This window comes from Pelophylax lessonae, assembly GCF_965119305.1.
Source record: "Pelophylax lessonae genome assembly, chromosome: 3".
Lineage (NCBI taxonomy): Eukaryota > Metazoa > Chordata > Amphibia > Anura > Ranidae > Pelophylax > Pelophylax lessonae.
This window is the reverse complement of record NC_138770.1, coordinates 533200764-533220086: the sequence shown is the minus strand read 5'-3', so window position 1 is coordinate 533220086 and position 19323 is coordinate 533200764. Positions and strand designations below refer to the sequence as shown.

General features: G+C 42.4%; 1 protein-coding gene across 1 annotated transcript in view; it reads left to right on the top strand.

Moving 5' to 3' along the window:
• The window catches only part of SYNJ2 (synaptojanin 2), a 251838-nt gene that overhangs the window by 103031 nt on the left and 129484 nt on the right, over positions 1-19323 (top strand). The window contains exon 4 of the mRNA XM_082249743.1: positions 4284-4509. Coding sequence (XP_082105869.1) covers positions 4284-4509 — 226 coding nt within the window. The remainder of the gene's footprint in view (positions 1-4283; positions 4510-19323) is intronic.

Below are 19323 nucleotides of genomic sequence, written 5' to 3'. Positions count from 1 at the left end.
TTACAACCAGTCGTCCTGTCCCTGCAGCTGAAAAACACCCCCACAGCATGATGCTGCCACCACCATGCTTCACTGTTGGGATTGTATTGGACAGGTGATGAGAAGTGCCTGGTTTTCTCCACACATACCGCTTAGAATTAAGGCCAAAAAGTTCTATTTTGGTCTCATCAGACCAGAGAATCTTATTTCTCACCATCTTGGAGTCCTTCAGGTGTTTTTTAGCAAACTCCATGCGGGCTTTCACGTGTCTTACACTGAGGAGAGGCTTCCGTCGGGCCACTCTGCCATAAAGCCCCGACTGGTGGAGGGCTGCAGTGATGGTTGACTTTCTAAAACTTTCTCCCATCTCCTGACTGCATCTCTGGAGCTCAGCCACAGTGATCTTTGGGTTCTTCTTTACCTCTCTCACCAAGGCTCTTCTCCCCCGATAGCTCAGTTTGGCCGGACGGCCAGCTCTAGGAAGGGTTCTGGTCGTCCCAAACGTCTTCCATTTGAGGATTATGGAGGCCACTGTGCTCTTAGGAACCTTAAGTGCAGCAGAAATCTTTTTGTAACCTTGGCCAGATCTGTGCCTTGCCACAATTCTGTCTCTGAACTCTTCAGGCAGTTCCTTTGACCTCATGATTCTCATTTGCTCTGACATGCATTGTGATCTGGAAGGTCTTATATAGACAGGTGTGTGGCTTTCCTAATCAAGTCCAATCAGTATAATCAAACACAGCTGGACTCAAATGAAGGTGTAGAACCATCTCAAGGATGATCAGAAGAAATGGAAAGCACCTGAGTTAAATATATGAGTGTCACAGCAAAGGGTCTGAATACTTAGGACCATGTGATATTTCAGTTTTTCTTTTTTAATAAATCTGCAACAATGTCAACAATTCTGTGTTTTTCTGTCAGTATGGGGTGCTATGTGTACATTCATGAGGAAGAAGAATGAACTTAAATGATTTTAGCAAATGGCTGCAATATAACAAAGAGTGAAAAATTTAAGGGGGTCTGAATACTTTCCGTACCCACTGTAGGTAAACACATGACACATATAATTGACGTAGTGTATTAATTCTTCCAAACTAAATGATTGAAAACTCAGATTTGCCATGTATAATATAATTATAATATAATATAAATATGCAGCATTGGATGCAGCATTGTTCCCCCATGGACTCTAAGACTGAGAACCCAAGCTATCAAATACCGCTGATTGCTCGGTTCTCATTGCTCCGTGAGCAGAGAGCCAGTGATTGTCAGTCACCGCTGTCTGGTGTGCCTCCCCTTCCCCCCTGTGCTCACTGGAGCGCTGGGCTGTGGAGAGGGTGGGAGCGGCTGACTGAGGCTCACAGAGGCTAAGCCAGGTGCCGATCCAGGCTACTGGGTGGATCCCAACCATATGGTCGCAATCTTTCCCCAGCCTTGATCGGCTCTGTTACAGAAAACAGGTCACAGGAGTGCAGAATGAACTGCACTCCTTTGATCCACAGAAATACAGCCAAACAATCTTTGGCTGTACTTCTTTAATTTCACTCCCAAAATTACCACCACTTAAAAACCGTAAATTTCGATTTAGGTGTTCCAGAATACATGACAATAATTAGAACTTCCCAAGGGAGTATGCTAAGGGAGCTTGCCTTTTTTAACCTAAATATCTAGGGTCAGGTGTTCTCTTTAATGTGTGTGAATGTATCATGCCAGGATAAAAAGGGCTCTCTAAGGCCTTCAAAAAGATGGTTGTGGATGCCTATGAATCTGACAAAAGATGTGAAAAGATCACCAAATTATTTATTTTATTGTAAGGAAAATAACCTTCAAGTGAAGTAGATTTCAAGCAACTTGTCCAGGACTGGCCAGCCCAGCAAATGTAGCCCAGAGTTGACTTTTTATCCAAGAACCCTAAAATTTCATTAAAGGATCGGCAGGTAACTCTTTTGAAAAGTTGGTGTTAAGTGTATGCCTCTACAATTCTACATTCTGAAAGAGATGGCACCAATTTACCCTGCATAGAGGTATGCCAGGAACAGCCTTTGCTATCCAAAAAGGACATTGGAGCAAGACTACAATTGCTAGAGGAGTCTAGCGTCTACTTACTTTTTCCACAGTGCCCTTTTTCATCTACTGATATTTTTATTGAATACATGATTGAAAAGGCAAATTTTCAAGTAGATCACTTTTATTTGTAGACCCTGATGAAAGTGCAATGTCCATGAGGGTGCACTTACTTTTTCACATGTCTATACGTTGTTAGATTTCCGAATTTTCTGTGTTGCACACTTGATCCAGCTCTATTGTTTTTAGGAGTTTAGCAATGACAATCTGATATTTCTTTAATGACCGGACTACTTCAATGTGTATGTCTGGCCAGAAAAAACACATTTACAGAAGAAAAAAAAAAAAAGTCTTGTTTTAAGAGCGATACAAATGACAAAATGAGTATGTATCTGTATTGTAGGGATGTACTAAATGTTTTTTCCCCCCTGGCATACACCTTATAATTTAAAGTGTGGGTTCAAACTTGGACAATGACATCCTGTCTGCTCCATAGTGTGGGATAGTCATGGAAGGAGTGTGTTTCTTGTTTTTTATTGGTTGAGCCAGATGGACTTGTGTCTTTTTTCAACCTGACAAACTATGTAACAATGGGGATAAGTAACTAAAATTGTTGCATGCTGAATCTGGTGCATCTGTGCATAGTAACCAGTCAGCTTCTGACTTCAGATTGTTCAATTAAGCTTTGACAATAAAACTTAGAGCCTGGTTGGTTACCATGCACAGCCACACCAGATTCGGTATGCACCAGTTTTAGTAAATCTCCCTTAATGTTACCTTGTTCATGCAGGGAAAAATTACAGTGTCTTAGCCAAGGCTGACCCCCTATACTTGCCCGTTCTCCCTTATCATTCCATCTATTACAGCCAGTGACACTACCCAGCTCTTACAGGACAAGGGAGCATGTGACCTGTTTCACAGTTCTCAGAATTAGAAGTACCGTATTTTCCGGCGTATAAGACGACTGGGCGTATAAGACGACCCCCCTACTTTCAAGTTAAAACATAGGTTTTGGGCTATACCTCGCCGTATAAGACTACCCCCCTTCCGAAGCGAAGCAAGGCAACGCCATGTACGCCGAGCATAAAAATCCCAAAGGTAATTAAGTAAGTGTAATCTATGAAAGTCTGTGCCATATTCATCTGCAAGGTACCGTAAATACCGTAAATGTATTTTCTTATAAATCTCCAAGGTATTGTAAGTAGGTATTACCGGTAGATGTATAATCTTTCAAGGCACTGGCTGTGCGTGAATCCTATACCAGTGTACCGTAGCTTCGGCTACATACAGTATACCGCGCTGAGTCAATCACAGTGAGCGATGTATTCTATTATTGAATACAAAGCCTGCTCGGATTGGCAGAGTCAGAGAGAGTAACCTAATCCCGCCTCTCTGACTCCACCAATCCGAGCAGGCTTTGCATTCAATAATAGAATACTACATTGCTCACTGTGATTGACTCAGCGCGGTATACTACGTAGTCGAAGCTACGGTACAGTATACCGGTATAGGATTCCCGCACAGCCAGCGCCTTGAGAAGATTATACATCTACCGGTAATACTTTTACTTACAATACCTTGGAGATTTAGAAGAGAATACATTTACGGGACTTACGTTACTTTGCTGATGAATAGGGCACAGACAGCCAGGGCTTTCATAGATTACACTTACTTAATTACCTTTGGGATTTTTATACTCGACGTAGAAGACGACCCCCCCATTTTTGGGGGATTTTTTTGAGGTTCAAAAGTCGTCTTATACACCGGAAAATACGGTAGGTTGGTGGACCTGAGCACTTTCATATGACAAAGGGAATGATGTCCCTGATCCCCCAGGATGCTGACATTATTTTGATTTTAGTGCCAGCTGGGATGAAGGGAGTGGCGGCAAGAGGGCACAGGCAAGATAAATATAAAATTGGTTGGGAAAAGGGCTATGTGGACACTGCCACTGAGCAAGAGACCTTGCGGGTGCGTTAATTGGAGAGATAGAGCAAGAAGGTAAGCCCAGGTAAAAGCATGAAATTTTAATTATTTTATTGTGCTTTTTTAAACATTTATAACGATGTCTTTCTAATTTCACACATTAGCACTTTTGAAATTCAACATCTAGCTTCCATCTCAAGGGTGTTATTAGATGCCGACCAGAGTGAAAATCAAACAAAGAGCAATTACTGTCTACCTTCTTTCTTGTGAAGTTTGTGATCTAATGCAGCTGATGCATTGATTTGTGTTTGCAGGAACAGATTGTTGCACGTGCCTTTAAAACACTATCAGGTCAGCTGCTCTGACTGGTTGTTGAAGGTCATCTGTGGTGGGGTAGAAATCCGTACTGTCTATGCCTCCCATCGGAAAGCCAAAGTTTGCCTTATCTCCCGTATCAGCAGTGTACGTGCCGGTGCCAGGTTCCACATCCGTGGAGTAGATGATGACGGACATGTTTCTAATTTTGTTGAAACCGAGCAGGTATTGTTTACATTTTTCTTTTCACACTTAATGATATGTAATGTACAGGTCAATACTTTTTTTTAAATCCAGCACAATGGGGCGGTCTAGTGTTCCTTTTGGTTTCTTTGTGGTGCTCTGTCACCCAGGTGTGCTCCTGTCACTTTTTCACATGGGTCAGTGAAGACTACAAGTGGTTGGTTCAACACATCATTAAAGCTGAATTCCAGGTATACATAATTTTTCTTAGTTACTTTCATCCAGCTTGGATCAACGGTAAGTTATACATGTGTAATACCTGTAAGATCCCTGTGGAAGCTAAAAATCACTGTAGTAGCCACCTCTACTATACTATAGTGATCCCCACTAGCTTCTGTGTCCTGTGCCAAGTGGCTACCCTGCTTTTAATGGGCAAAGGAAGTCCACACAGGCGCCACTCAGAGAACCCTTTGCGTTTTCTTAATGAATGCAAAGCACTCTCTGATTGGATGTGGTGGAGAGGCAGGGTTTTGACGTCACAATCTCCACCACATCCAATCAGAGAACACTTTGCTTTCATTGAGAAAATTAAGCCTCCCTTTAATGGTGGCCGAAGGCTCTGTGGGTCTCTGTCCTGATACCAAGCTTTTTGCACTTTGCACTCCGTTTCCGCTGGGGCGCTCTGCCAGGTCTCCTTGGGCTCCAAGGTTTTGGACATCTGGATGCGCAGTCTTGGTTGCTGCTCCTTCCGTTCTACTGGGATGGATATAACAATATGTTGATTTTATATTAAATGCTGGCGATTTTGTGACTCTCTGCATCATAAGTGTTGTCTTGGACTACACCATTTATACACCCCTGAAGAAGGAATAATATCCAGGAATGCGTCGGGTGTGCAGCCATGCTCCTCTGAGTAATATATTTACACATTTATGCATTTGTGTCTGTTAATATATTGACAACCTTTGATGGAGTCTTTCTAGGGCTAGCCACCCTTTGTTTTGTATGTTCTATTTTTGTACCTTTATAACAATAAATATGTAATTCATTTTACTTATTGTACTATATTTAACTCATTGGGTTACTTCCCAACCAATAGGATAAAGACTGTTAAAGTCCCATCGGGGGGGTTCCTCTTCTCTTTTTTCTTTGTACCAGGGATGTGGGTCTTATCCGGCATTTCCTCCATTCACTAGCCATTCCCTTTTCATTGAGAAAATTAGAACAGTTCTCTGAATGGGTGCTGAGCGAACAACTTCCTGTCAGCAGGGCTCTTTTGAATACCTGCTTCATTCGTAAGGGTGCTGCCGCTGATGTATGCTATCTCCACTATTATCAGTACTTGGACATTTATCTTGATCAATGGACTTATGGACTATGGAGTTTTATTTAAAGCGTGGTATTAACTATCATTAGCACCACTGTTTGCATTTTACTCCTCTGGCACCACTGTTTTTTCCTTATGTACAACCACTTTAACGCAACTCATGGTTATGCACTATATAACATGCATGCATTAATGCAACGCACCAGAGCAGTCAATAGGTCGATAGGGTTTACATTTACTCCAAATATATTAGAAACGCAAAGGTAGTGATTGTACCTCTCCCCCCCCCCCCACCCCCCACCCCCAACACTAAAGATGTGGATTACACAGATGGGTTTAGTGCTTAGAATGGGGAAAATAATATATCAATACAGAGGCAGCTGCACAAAGTTTGAAAGAGTGTGGGGAGGTTGGCTAGCTACCCTGGGGCTAGCACTGACTGACTTAGTATTGGACAGGATCCTACTGTAAATTGTGGAATGCATTGCCTTGGTGCCTTGGGTGGGCGCAGTGGATGGCTGATCGCTTGGGCAGTTATCTTACTGGGTTAATGTGAATATGCTGAAACCTCTCTCTCTTGTTGATTGCCTGTATTATTATTCACTATGTCTGCAGGGTTATTTACTATAATTTAGGGTGTTTTCACACTAGCACTTTTGGTGCGCACCTGGGTTCGATTGACGCCAGAATTCAGTTCTTTTTAATGATGTGAACACTGTCTTTGAACTCGGGTGCGCACCCCCGCGAACCGTACCCGAGTCCACTTAAAAAGGGTGGTCTGGGGTACGGTTCATGTGAACTCCAGTACGGTTCGCTTCTGATGAGAACGCATTCGTACCAAAGCAAGCAATTCTATCCATTTTGGCACCTTCTCGTTTACAGCGGTTGCCAAGCAGCATGAGTACGCGCTGGCTGCATTTGATGACACAAGTGTACCGCGGTTCGGATACAAAAATCAAATGTGAACACAGTCCATCGGGGGCAGGGGGAGGGGGGGCAATCGAACTCGGGTTCGGACCAGGCAATCGCACCAAGTGTGAAAACACCCTTAATTGCACTTACTGTTCTTATGGGGAATGGAACTGGTATTTGGTTTATTGCAATGGAATGATTTTACAATCTTTTCTTTGCCTTATGTCTATGGTTGTGACATCTCAATAAAATCGTACTTGATGTAAAAAAAAAAAAAAAAGGAAGTGTTTGTGCGCATTTACCATTTTTGGCTATTATGATTATAATTGGGGATAAATGTATGATTTTAGAAAAAAAATCAAAGAATTACCTGCAGCATGCAGACAGTTTCTCTTCATATTTCGCAGTTTGTGCTAATGTATTTTTCCCTCTGTACATAACACATAAAGGTTTCTACATTCAAATGGTGGATCATTCATTTTGTTATCTTTTAGGCTTTGTTCACATCTAGGCATTTTTGTGTGATTTTCTGCTGTAAGCCTCAGCTCTAAAAATACCCAACAAGACAAATCCCATTCCATTCAATGGCCCCAAGTTCACATCAAAGTGTTCTGCCGCCTTAAGCAAAACGCCCGTCGCTAAAAAGAGTACATGAGCTTCTTTTTTAGCAGATTACAGGTTTTTTTTTTTTTTCATTGGTCACCTGTGAACCAACCTAAAAACGCCTGAAAAAAACGCCCAAAATAAAAGGCTTGTAAAAATGGAAATGCCTAGTTGAAAACGTAGCCTTCGTTATCTTTTCACATGATTACACATATAGTTCATAACCTATTATGTACATGAACAGAAATCTTTATTACAAGAATCACTAATGTGCTTCTGTAATATCCCTACCAGTTTCTTCCCAAGCAGACTAATAGCTGAAATGCTGCATATAATAACACATTTCAGGTTTCAACAAAATACTTCAACACAAATAGCTGACAACCTGTCTACTTAGATACCTTGGTGGCGATGGAGGGAAAAGAAAATAACTGAGATAATGCAAAAGTCACATCGTTTTACTAAGAAACATGCTGCAATGCTTGTACTTACAAAAAGGATTTATCAGAAAGATTGTTGAGATAAAGTATGAGCATATTTTAGAGCAGTGGTTTCCAAACTGCGGCCCGGGGGCCAGATGCGGCCCTTCACTTAATTTTATGCGGCCCTTGGGGCATAGTTCCTGCCACTGACACCGGAGCACTAATCCTCCCACTGACACCAATGATGGGGCACAATTTTTCCCACTGAAGCCAATGATGGGTCACTATTCCTCCCCCTAATACCAAAGGTGGGGCACTATTCTTTCCATTGACACCAACAATGGGACATTATTCCTTCCTCTAATACCAAAGAGGGGACACTGTTTTCTCCTACTCACAACAAGGCATTTTATACTCCCGCTGGCCACAGACTGGCCCCCCTAAAGTTTGAAGGACAGTAAACTGGCCCTTTGTATAGAACGTTTGGAGACCCCTGTTTTAGAGTCTCAAAAAAATTTATATTGAGAAGAGTAAAAAGGGGTAAGCATTCAGCCCCCAAAATGAATAAGGTTTTCACTTCAGCCCCGGAAGGTTTTACCCCATAATGACCAGGCCATTTTTTGCAATACGGCACTGTGCTACTTAAACTGACAGTTGCGCGCTCGTGCGACGCTGTACCCAAAAAAATTGATGTCCTTTTTTCCCTACAAATATAACTTTTTCTTGGCAGCATTTGATCACCTCTGCGGATTTTATTTTTTGCTCTATAAACAAATAAATACCGACAATTTGAAAAAAAAAACGTTGTTTACTTTCTGCTATAAAACCCACCAAACAAAAAATGTAAAAAAAATAATTTAAATGATTTCTTCAACAATTTAGGCCAATATGTATTCTGCTACAGGTTTTTGATAGAAAAAATCCCAATAAGCGTATATTGATTGGTTTGCGTAAAAGTTACAACTATGGGATATTTTTATGGCATTTTTATTTATTTATATTTTTTTTACTAGTAATGGCGGCGATCAGCGATTTTTAGCGGGACTGCGACATTGCGGCGAACAAATCGGTCACCTAACTGACACTTTCGACACTTATTTGGGGACCAGTGACATTATTACAGTGATAAGTGCTAAAAATGTGTACTGTTACTGTACTAATGACACTGGCAGGGCAGGGGTTAACAACAGGGGTGATCAAAAGGTTGAATGTGTCTCTAGGGGGGGGCTTGCTAACTGTGGGGGGGGGGTTGCTCTGACTGGGGGAAGACAGAGATCCGTGTTCCTGCTTAGAAGGGAACGTATGATCTCTATCTTTCCTTCTGACAGAATGGAGATCTGCCCTGTTTACATAGGCAGACCATCGCTCTGCCTCTCTCGGGAATGATCGCGGATGGACGGCGGACCCGTTGATTGGCTCCCCCTTTATCCAATCCCCGCGCGATCACGCCCCTAGTGGCGTGCGCCACCTAGTGGCTATTGCACGAACGTACAGGTACACGATTTTGCGCAATAGAAGCTGTATTATTCTAACACTATTCTTCACTTTGATAGTAAACACTTACTTTTTATAGTGTTCACTTTGCTATTTGGACAGTTGGCACTCCTTTAGTAAAAAGTATTCTTTATCTAAAGAAACCACATTCTTATTCCCATAGAAAAGCTATGAATTTATTTTTCATAATGGTGCATGGCGATGAACAGAAACCTGGTATGTGTTAAATTTGTAGTTGACCTCTTGTTCTGAAAATGCTAGTTGCCTGACTGTCAGGCTGATGGTTTGGCTGCAACACTTTCTGAATCACTGATCCAGAACATGTGTAATGACTGGAACACATGATGAGATTATCGCACAAATTATCGTCTATTTGTTTTTGCATGCTAATCTCATATCAAAAATGAAGAGGTTACTAAAGTCCCAAAAATTCTTGTACGATAGGATAATTCTGATCAGAAAATCGTACGTTCGAAGCGTTCGTACGATAATCTGATCGTTGGTACAGAGCTTTCGAGAGCCAACCAGGACAATTCATGCAAAATTATCCAGTGGGACAAGCACGAAAATTTTTCTTGTGAGATACCAGATTGTACAAATTTCATTTAATCAGGCCTGTTGCCGTTTGAAAAATACACTACAACACATTACATCACTTCTGCATTTGTATTCTGTTGTATGAGAATTTTCATAACTTCAGTAAACTCTTAATTTTCAATGAGGCTAGCATGCAAAACAAAACAGATGATCATTTGTCTGATAATCTCATTGTGCGTATAAGGCATTACGCTAAGGATTTGTGAGCTGCCCCTAATTTTCAGAATGTTTGTTATACAGTGCATCCGAAAAGTATTAACAGCGCTTCATTTTTTCCACATTTTGTTATGTTACAGCCTTCTTTCAACATGTCATTATTTTCCTCAAAATTCTACATACAATACCCCATAATGACAGTGTGAAAGAAGTTTGTTTGAAATCTTTGCAAATGTATTAAAAATAAAAAAAAATCCCATGTACATAAGTATTTACAGCCTTTGCTCAATACTTTGTTGAAGCACCTTTGGCACCAATTACTGCCTCAAGTCTTTTTGAGTATGATGCTACAAGCTTGGCACACCTGTTTTTGGGCAGTTTCTCCCATTCTTCTTTGCAGAACCTCTCAAGCTCAATCAGGTTGGATGGGGAGCATCGGTGCACAGCCATTTCCAGATCTCTCCAGAGATGTTCAATCTGGTTCAAGTCTGGGCTCTGGCTGGGCCACTCAAGGACATTCACAGAGTTGTCCCGTAGCCACTCCTTTGTTATCATGGCTGTGTGCTTAGGGTCCTGTTGGAAGATGAACCTTCTCCCCAGTCTGAGGTCCAGAGCTCTCTGGAGCAGGTTTTCATTATGGATGTCTCTGTACATTGCTGCATTTATCTTTCCCTCGATCTTGACTAGTCTCCCAGTTCTTGCCACTGAAAAACATAGCACACACAACCACAGCATGATTCTGCAACTACCATGCTTCACTGTAAGGGATAATATTGGCCAGGTGATGAGGTGCCTGGTTTCCTTCAGACATTACGCTTTCAGATGGGCAAACTCCAGACGAGCTGTCATGTGCCTTTTATTGAGGACTGTTTTATTGATGGCTTACTGATACAGGCCTGATTGGTGGAGTGCTGCAGAGATGGCTGTTCTTCAGGAAGGTTACATAGTTAGTGTATGTGTGTGTTTGCTGTTAATAGTACATTGTATACCCCTGTATGTTGTGGTCCTTAAGGTGCCCATTAAATAGTTTTTTGAAACTATCGATGCTCCCTGCTGATACCGCTGCTTGTGGAAGAGAATTCCACATCCTTGCCACTCTGATGGTAATGAACCCTTCATGAAATTTAGGGTTAAACCGCTTCTCTTCTAATTTTAGTGAATGGCCATGTGTCTATAAATTCCCCTTCACTGAAAAGTTTGTTACCTATGCTAGGGTCACCAGTACAGTATTTGTACATTGATATCATATCCCCTCTCAAGGGTCTCTTCTCCAGAGAGAATAAATTCAATGATTGGAGTCTTTCCTCATAGCTAAAGTCCTCAATTCCCCTAATTATGTCTGTTGCCCTTTTCTGGACTCTCTCCAGTTCCAGCACATCCTTCCTGAGGACCGGTGCCCAGAACTGGACAGCATACTCAACATGCAGCCAGACCAGAGTCTTGTAGAGTGGGAGAATTATCGTTTTATCTCTGGAGTGAATCCCCTTTTTTATACATGCCAATATTCTGTTGGATTTGCTTGCAGCAGCTTGGCATTGCATGCCATTGCTGAGCTTGTTGTCTACTAGGACCCCCAGGTCCTTTTTTCGTCTTAGATTCCCCCAGAGGTTCTCCCTCTAGCGAGTAACTTGCATTCATAATCGCTCAGTTTGGCTGGGCGGCCCACTCTAGAAAGAGTTCAGGTGGTTCCAAACTTCTTCTATTTACAGATCATGGATGCACTGTGCTCATTAGGACCCTCAATGCTGCAGACATTTTTCTATACCCTTCCCAAGATCTGTGCCTCAATACAATCCTGTCTCGGAGGTCCACAGACAATTTCTTAGACTTCATGGCTTGGTTTGTGCTCTGACATGCACTGTTAACCGTGGGACCTTATATAGACAGGTGTGTGCCTTTCCAAATCATGTTCAATGAACTGAATTTACCACAGGTGGGCTTCAATCAAGTTGTAGAAACATCTCAAGGATGATCAGTGGAAACAGGATGCACCTGAGCTCAATTTTGAGTGTCATGGCAAAGGCTGTAAATTCTTATGTACATGTGGTCTTTTTGTTTTTTATTAAATTTGCAAAGATTTCAAACAAACCTCTTTCACATTTTCATTATAGGGTATTGTTCGTAGAACATTGAGGAAAATATTGAGCTGAATCCAATTATGAATAAGGCTGTAACATAAAATGTGGAAAAAGTGAAGCGCTATAAATACTTTCCGGATGTACTGTACAAAACAGCCAAACAGCCAGTAATTTTTTTTTTTTTAAATCAGAATAAAGTTCTCTTCCCCAGTGCTTTAAATTAAACTCACCCCCAAGGGGACAAACAGAGTGGTTGAGTTCCCACTTTAAGTTAATAGCCTATCAAGAATTAGGTTCAATGGAGCCAAGTCAGGGGTTGCTAGCCAGCATCCCTAGATCTTATTGAACTGGGTTGGGTTGCCTCTATGCCGATATATCAAGTGCTCATATCTCAAAGTTATTCCCATGTTGGTAAACCATCTCTAAAGTTAGAGAGGTTTGAGAGATCCAATGTTGCAAGATCAGCTTTCGAGCTTGGAACAGTGCTCTGGACCCGCCTTTCTGACATATATGTCCGTTATAACCTCATCCAGTATACCCAATAAGCAAGGTTTAGGGTCAAGAAGAGACGGTGACTTGAAAAGTATTGTTGATGGTGTTTACTATGCCAGTCCAAAAGCGGTGCAACTTTGGGCACCGCCAAAGGAGATGTCCCCCTTCGCTCCTTTGCATCTCGTACACAATGGGTCTGGGTGGAGTACAAGATTTAACAATTTAAGTGGGGTATGGATGAACCCACAATAATAATTATAGTTGGGACAGTCTTTAGGTTTCATTTAAAGAACAGCCGTGGACAGATTCCAGGGCCTCCGGCCACTGATCCCCATCTATATCACCCACATTCTCCACCCATTTTTCCATAGCTGTGTTGGGAAAATTATTCAGGTACTCTGGCAGCAGCATTGCATAGCACCTGGTGATGAACTCTTTAGTGGATGTGGATGGCTGCATCACATTGAAAAGAGGAGTGGGAGATAACACCGTCTGCTCTATGGATGCTTGCGCTTTAATGGCGTGCTGCAATTAAAGGTAGGGGAAGTATTTTCAGTAGGCACCTGGTATTGGTAGTCCCCATTTTCAATCTTCATTATTGCTGTTGCTATTATTGCTACTATTATATCTTTTATATTATATTTTTATGCAACAGATTGATAATAATACATAAGCATCTGATAATAATACATAAGCATATGTGAATAATGAAGAAGTCCTATTTGTATTAAAGAGATCCAGTCGCCAATGTACAAACCTTATTTTCTGAAACGTCATGTCTTGAAGGCTTTGTTTACTCTTTGAAAACCTTACCGGGATGTTAATTCAACACTACAGACAGAGCTGCCCCTTAGGGGAATTGCCTGGCCAAATTTATTCTTTGTCTAGAAGCCAAGTCTTCTTTGGCATAATTGCCTTTCCCCGAGGATCAATGGATTGTTATGCAACTTGTGGTATCATGTACAGTATGTGCAAGAAACCTTACTGGAGTAGCAAATGCCTTAATGCCAAATCTAATTTAAAGGAGTTACTCCAGAGGGAATCCCATATGATGCTACCCAGGGAGGAATGGGATCTGTGTGGGAAATTTTTTATCTCCTGTCCATAATGACAAAAAAAAAAAAAAAAATGTGCAAAAGATATATTTTCTTGTTTTACTTCAAGCGGACCCTAACCAAGAGACAATGTGCATTTACATGTCTCCAGCCCCCTCTGTCTACCACAACTGGATTTTTTTTTTTATTTTTTTTTTTTTTGTTGTTATACCACTTCTTCCTTTCTCACCGAGGCAAAAATTACATTGTGCACCCATGCGCAGATGTGTTGAAGGGCTCTGCTGGACTTTGGCACCTGGCAAAGAGCTTAGGCACATCTGTGCACCATTGGGTCCTTACGGCCAAGCAGAGCCCCTTGCACTAGACAGTACAAAATGGCAGCACCAGTGGAGATGGTGAATTCCCCATCAAGGGGATTGAGGTTCTCTCTTTAATGTGGTTGTAAACCCTCACATATACCCAGTGAAATGACTGGGCTCAAGTGATCCATAGAGATTAAACGCATCCTCCTACATGGGTTGTATCTACATAGGTTGTATCTGTTTATCTGCAGTATACCCTTCTTTACATCTATTCAAAGTCCAGAATTTTAAAGCTTGCCTGAGCTGCCCGAAAAACTGAAGCTACACTCTGCTGAGCTCAGTGAGAAGAGCTCCGGGAGCTGATTGGAGGGAAGAGACACACCCTCCTTCATACAGCTCACAGGGACAGAACTGAGGCTGTCAATCAGCTGGAGGTCCCTCCCCTGTCACCATATTGCTCTTGGTGTCAGGGAAACTTGTCATAAATGATTCATTCTGATAGCAGAGGAAGGAAGCATCGGGCAGAAATGACACTTAGTGCTATTAATTGAGACAAATACACACTAGGATATGGTTTACAACCACTTTAAGTACACATCAATAAATATGTTTCCGTCACATACCAGAGGCAACCATAGTGCGGATGCTATAACGACCTATGACTAGCATCTTATGAAATGTTCATAGAATATGTTCTTAGCACACCTTATTTTTGCAGAAAATCAAACTTTCAGGTCTCCATACAAAAGTTACACATGCCTTGAAGAAGTCCTGTGGGGCTCTGAAACATTGCAGGATTGTATGATTTTAACAAAGTATAAATGCACAAAAGTTCTGCAAATATAAAGTATGCTGATGACACATTTTGTAAAGTATAGAATTTGATTCTGATCCATAAAATAATTTTCTCCAGAAATAATGAGAACCTAAGCCTGTATACCCAATACAGTAGAGACTGAACTCCAGGTACGCAGCTAACTCTGTTTTCTCTTTCTATCGGCATGCTCCTTGTTAGCACATGAGCAGCTCAACTAGTTGGCTCTTTGTGTCGCTTCTCCCACTCACTGTCAAAGTTTTTGCTGTGCCGTGGATTTGAAAAGCTTGATCCACATCAAATTCAGATACTTTCACTGTTTGCATTTAAAGGATAAGTTCACCTTTTCAAAAAAAAACAATAAATGCATATTTGTTTGCAGGTGAAAAAATGTGTGTTTATTATTTTTTGTTGCAGGAGCCAAGCCCCCTGTTCACACTAGGGCGACCTGTCAGGCGACCTGGCATAGAGAAGCTGTGGACCCGTTCTAATAGGAGCGACAGAAGTTGCTCCGACTTAGAAAAAGGGTCCGGAGCTTCTTTGGGGCGACCTGGAGCGACCTGCATTGACTTCAATGTTATGAAGTCCGTGCCGGCCGCTCCGAGGTCGCGGTGCGAGCAGCGCGCCGCGACCTGTGAGGTCGCCCCGGCAAGTCGGATCGCCCCAGTGTGAACGGGGCCTAAAGCATTGCACCAGGGATTAGCAGATCACTGATGCCATGCAGGTCTCCTGCACGCTGTCAGTGTATCTACTTCCTTACCTCATATGAGGAAGCTGATACATGCTGACAGGAAGACTTAATCAACTACCATGGCGCTTAAAGCGCTGTGGTAGTTTATTGAAAACTACAAGGCAACCACCACAAAGGCTGCTGGACCTTGTAGTTTTCTATCCACAGAGCCTTGTATGGCCACGTTTTTTAATTTTATTTTGACAGCTAGCAGGTGGAGAAGGATCCCCGCTAACTGGCACAGCAGGGATCGGGGAGGTGCAGGTGGCAGTGTTCTATCAGAATACCACTACCTATCAGATTCTGCAACCCAAAGTGACGTTTGGACGAGAACAACTTACTGCGCATGCGCCATGCATTCCAACATGGCTGCTATGCGTTCCAATAGGTTTCCTAATGTGACAGAACACGAAGCAGCGGCGGACATCTTCTTACACCCACGCAAGTCTTGAATTTTACATTTATTTTATCAGTAAACTCACTTTATATACTGAAATAGACCATTTCACCGCGACCGAGTGAAATAGCCTATTTTACTATATAATCAGTTTGTTGCTGAGCAGTGCGGGGTGTACCAAGATGGCCATCGCCACCTTCTACCTGCAGGTTTCCTTCTATAATTACTATATTAGAATAATAATAATGTAATACTGTTTTTCAGTATATAAGGTGAGTTTACTGCTAAATCAAATGTAACACTTGCGTGGGTGTAAGAAGATGTCTGCCGCTGCTTCGTGTTCTGTCACATGAGGAAACCTATTGGAAAGAATAGCGGCTATGTAGAAATGCATGACGCATGCACAGTAAGTTGTTCTCGTCCGAGCTTCACTTCCGCTTGCAGAATCTGATAGGTAGCGGTATTCTGAACACCGGTGCATTCATAACATGTTACACCCTGAATATAGGTGTAGCATATTATGAAAGGTGAATTTATCCTTTAAAAATACATTTACTGATGTATTCATAAATAAAAAATTTCAGTCGTTTTTGTGTTTTTTTTTTATCTGCCCGGAGTTAACTTAAAATAAAATAAGTTACTTTTTCAAAACCCCAAAAAGGAAATGCTGTGAATCTTATCTCTTGGTGTACCCTGGGGCATTGTAAATGGCAATGTATGAAGTGCTCTGCAATTTTTGTGATTCTAAGAGGCATGGTTAAGGTATAACTAAACGCAGTTTTTTTTTTTTTTTTTGGACAAAGGGGAGAGGGATTAGAACACTTGTCAGTTTTTATTGATGTCTGTGCCACCATTAGGGAAATTGGCCTTCTCTATTTTTCCTGTTTATCATTATCGATGAAAGTGAAAAAAAATCCCAAAGTTTGGGTTGTCCCCAGAACAGTAATACAGGGGAAATATTCCAAATGAGAAACTAGTTCTGCTGACCCTGGTGACTACCAAGGCTACTCTCACTTCCTGTTTTGGCTATTTGGAAATCTCTCCAATGGGAGACGCATGGCAAAAAAAAAAGGCTGATAGGGCTCTCTATCCAAAATAAGAAAAATTGCCTTTAGGTAGAGAATCATTTCATCCTCCGATACTGTAGGTTCCGTACTAACATGGCATACTTCTTGTTATCACGACATGTGTCTGGTTGCTATAAGCCCATATTTATGTCAGTGGTACATTATTATGTGGGGGATCATGGAAAACCCTATGAATTGTTTTAAAAGCTTTGCTTGGGCTCTGTCTATTCTCATGCCTACCTCCTTCTTCCAACGCATAGATGCCCTTTTTCGGGCATTTATATGGTCCCATCAGAGACCACACCTACAACTTTGGCTCCTCCATCTCCATGGAGGGGTAGGCCTCCCAGATGTGCAGGCTTATTACAGAGCTGCTCATCTCACTAGAACAGTCGACTGGCACTGTCACTCTGAGGCTAAACACTGGGTGGCCATGGAAATGGAGGATTCATTGGGCACAGCAAGAAGCTGGCCGTGGGTTACCACCCTGTTGCCTAAAGCCCTCAGGGACCATCCTACCCTGGGTAGCACTCTACTGATAACCAGAGATGTCTTCCACTGCGCCTCAATTTTCCCCTTAACTTCTCCTATGGTCCCCGTTTTGGGTAACCCGGAATTTGAACCCCGTCTCCGGTACCCACAGTTCCTTCAGCTGCATTCAGGTGACCGTCTTCGCCTCTGGGATTTCCTGGGGCCGGACGGCAAGATATTGGCCTCAGCCGTGAACTCCCCCCCCCCCCCTGGACTTTCTGGGGGGCCTACAGCTCCAGCATTTCCTTCACCGGTGTTTTCGCTCCCCAGGTATCTCTCTTCAACTCGCTGAGTTTGAGACTATGTGCCATAGAAGGGAAGCGACTCAACATAGTTTTCTACCCTCTAAGCTGCCCTAATTCGCCCGCCGTCGGAGTTTACTTAATCTTTTATCACACATTGGGAATCCGACTTTGCCTTGAAACTATCTGACTGACTCCCAAAGGGAAAAAATTCTCCACTTTGCCCAAAAATCATCCATAGCCTCCAAGGTTCAGGAGACTAGCTATAAGATACTGACATAGTGGTACAGGGTGCCGGCAACCCTTCACTGAAACTTTCCACAGATTCCTGACCTTTGCTGGCGATGCAAGGATGGTCAAGGCACGATGCTACACATTATTTTGGGAGTGTCCCAAACTCAGAACTATTTGGTAAGAGGTAGCTAGTACTATTAAACACCTGACTAATGTAGACGTTTCAGACGACTCTGCGGCATGCCTGCTGCACCTCACACGACAACCTGATGAAAAATAGTCCTCCCTTACTATCCAGCTCCTAAACACGGCCAAGGTATGCGCTCCTCTATAGATACAAGGAAAAGAGCGCAATTGCTCAGAACCATGATGTGGACCCTAAAGCATCAAAAAAATGAACACATGAGAGAAAAAAATGAACAATTTGTATGTGAGGCAACAGTTAATTATAAGTACAAAAAATCAAAGGTCCATACAGGTTAGGGCAGCTATCCACGGGGACCTGGAGTAAAGTCCCAGATACTGTAAAGGAAAAAGGAAAGAAAGGAGGCGCCTCTAAGTGTAATAGTACAGGATTTATTGGAGAATAACCATTAAAACCACTCACAAAATCTGAGGAGTTAAAAAGCCTGAAAAATAGGTGTCCTGTGTGAACCGTCAAATTTCCTCTGGCCACGGCAGGATGCGGAAGAGGGGGTCTGCAAGCACAGAGGGGGTCTGCAAGCACAGACCCCCTCTTCTGCATCCTGCTGTGGCCAGAGGAAATTTGACGGTTCACACAGGACACCTGTTTTTCAGGCTTTTTAACTCCTCAGATTTTGTGAGTGGTTTTAATGGTTATTCTCCAATAAATCCTGTACTATTACACATAGAGGTGCCTCCTTTCTTTCCTTATGCGCTCCTCTATGCTGGAGGTCTGAACGCCCACCCTCGATGTCTCTTTAATTGTCTTGGATCAATGAACTCAGAAACATGGAGGACCTTACGGCTACTCTATACAACCGGGAGGAGTCTTTTCGTGAGACCTGGAGGCCTTGGCAACACTTTGTCTTCACAAATTATTACCTGCAGGAGATTTGGCTACCTGGCTGATCCCTTAGGGGCTAGCTCCGTAGTCCTGGATGAGAGATCTCCTCTCTCACTCCTTTACTCTGTACTTCCACTCTCCCATTACTCTCATCCCTCTTTTCTCTGATTTCTTGCTACCTTTACACATTTGATCTTTTTTGTCTCCCCTTTTCCCACCCTTCACCCCCTTTCCCTCTTTCTATTCCCCTGATGTATATGACACCATTCAGTCTAATTCTATTCCTCTAATTTCTTTGGTTATACTGGCCACCAGGGCCCCTTTTGACCCTGGTTCTCTTTATTTGTTACACCTCATTGGTTTGCATCACAAACTT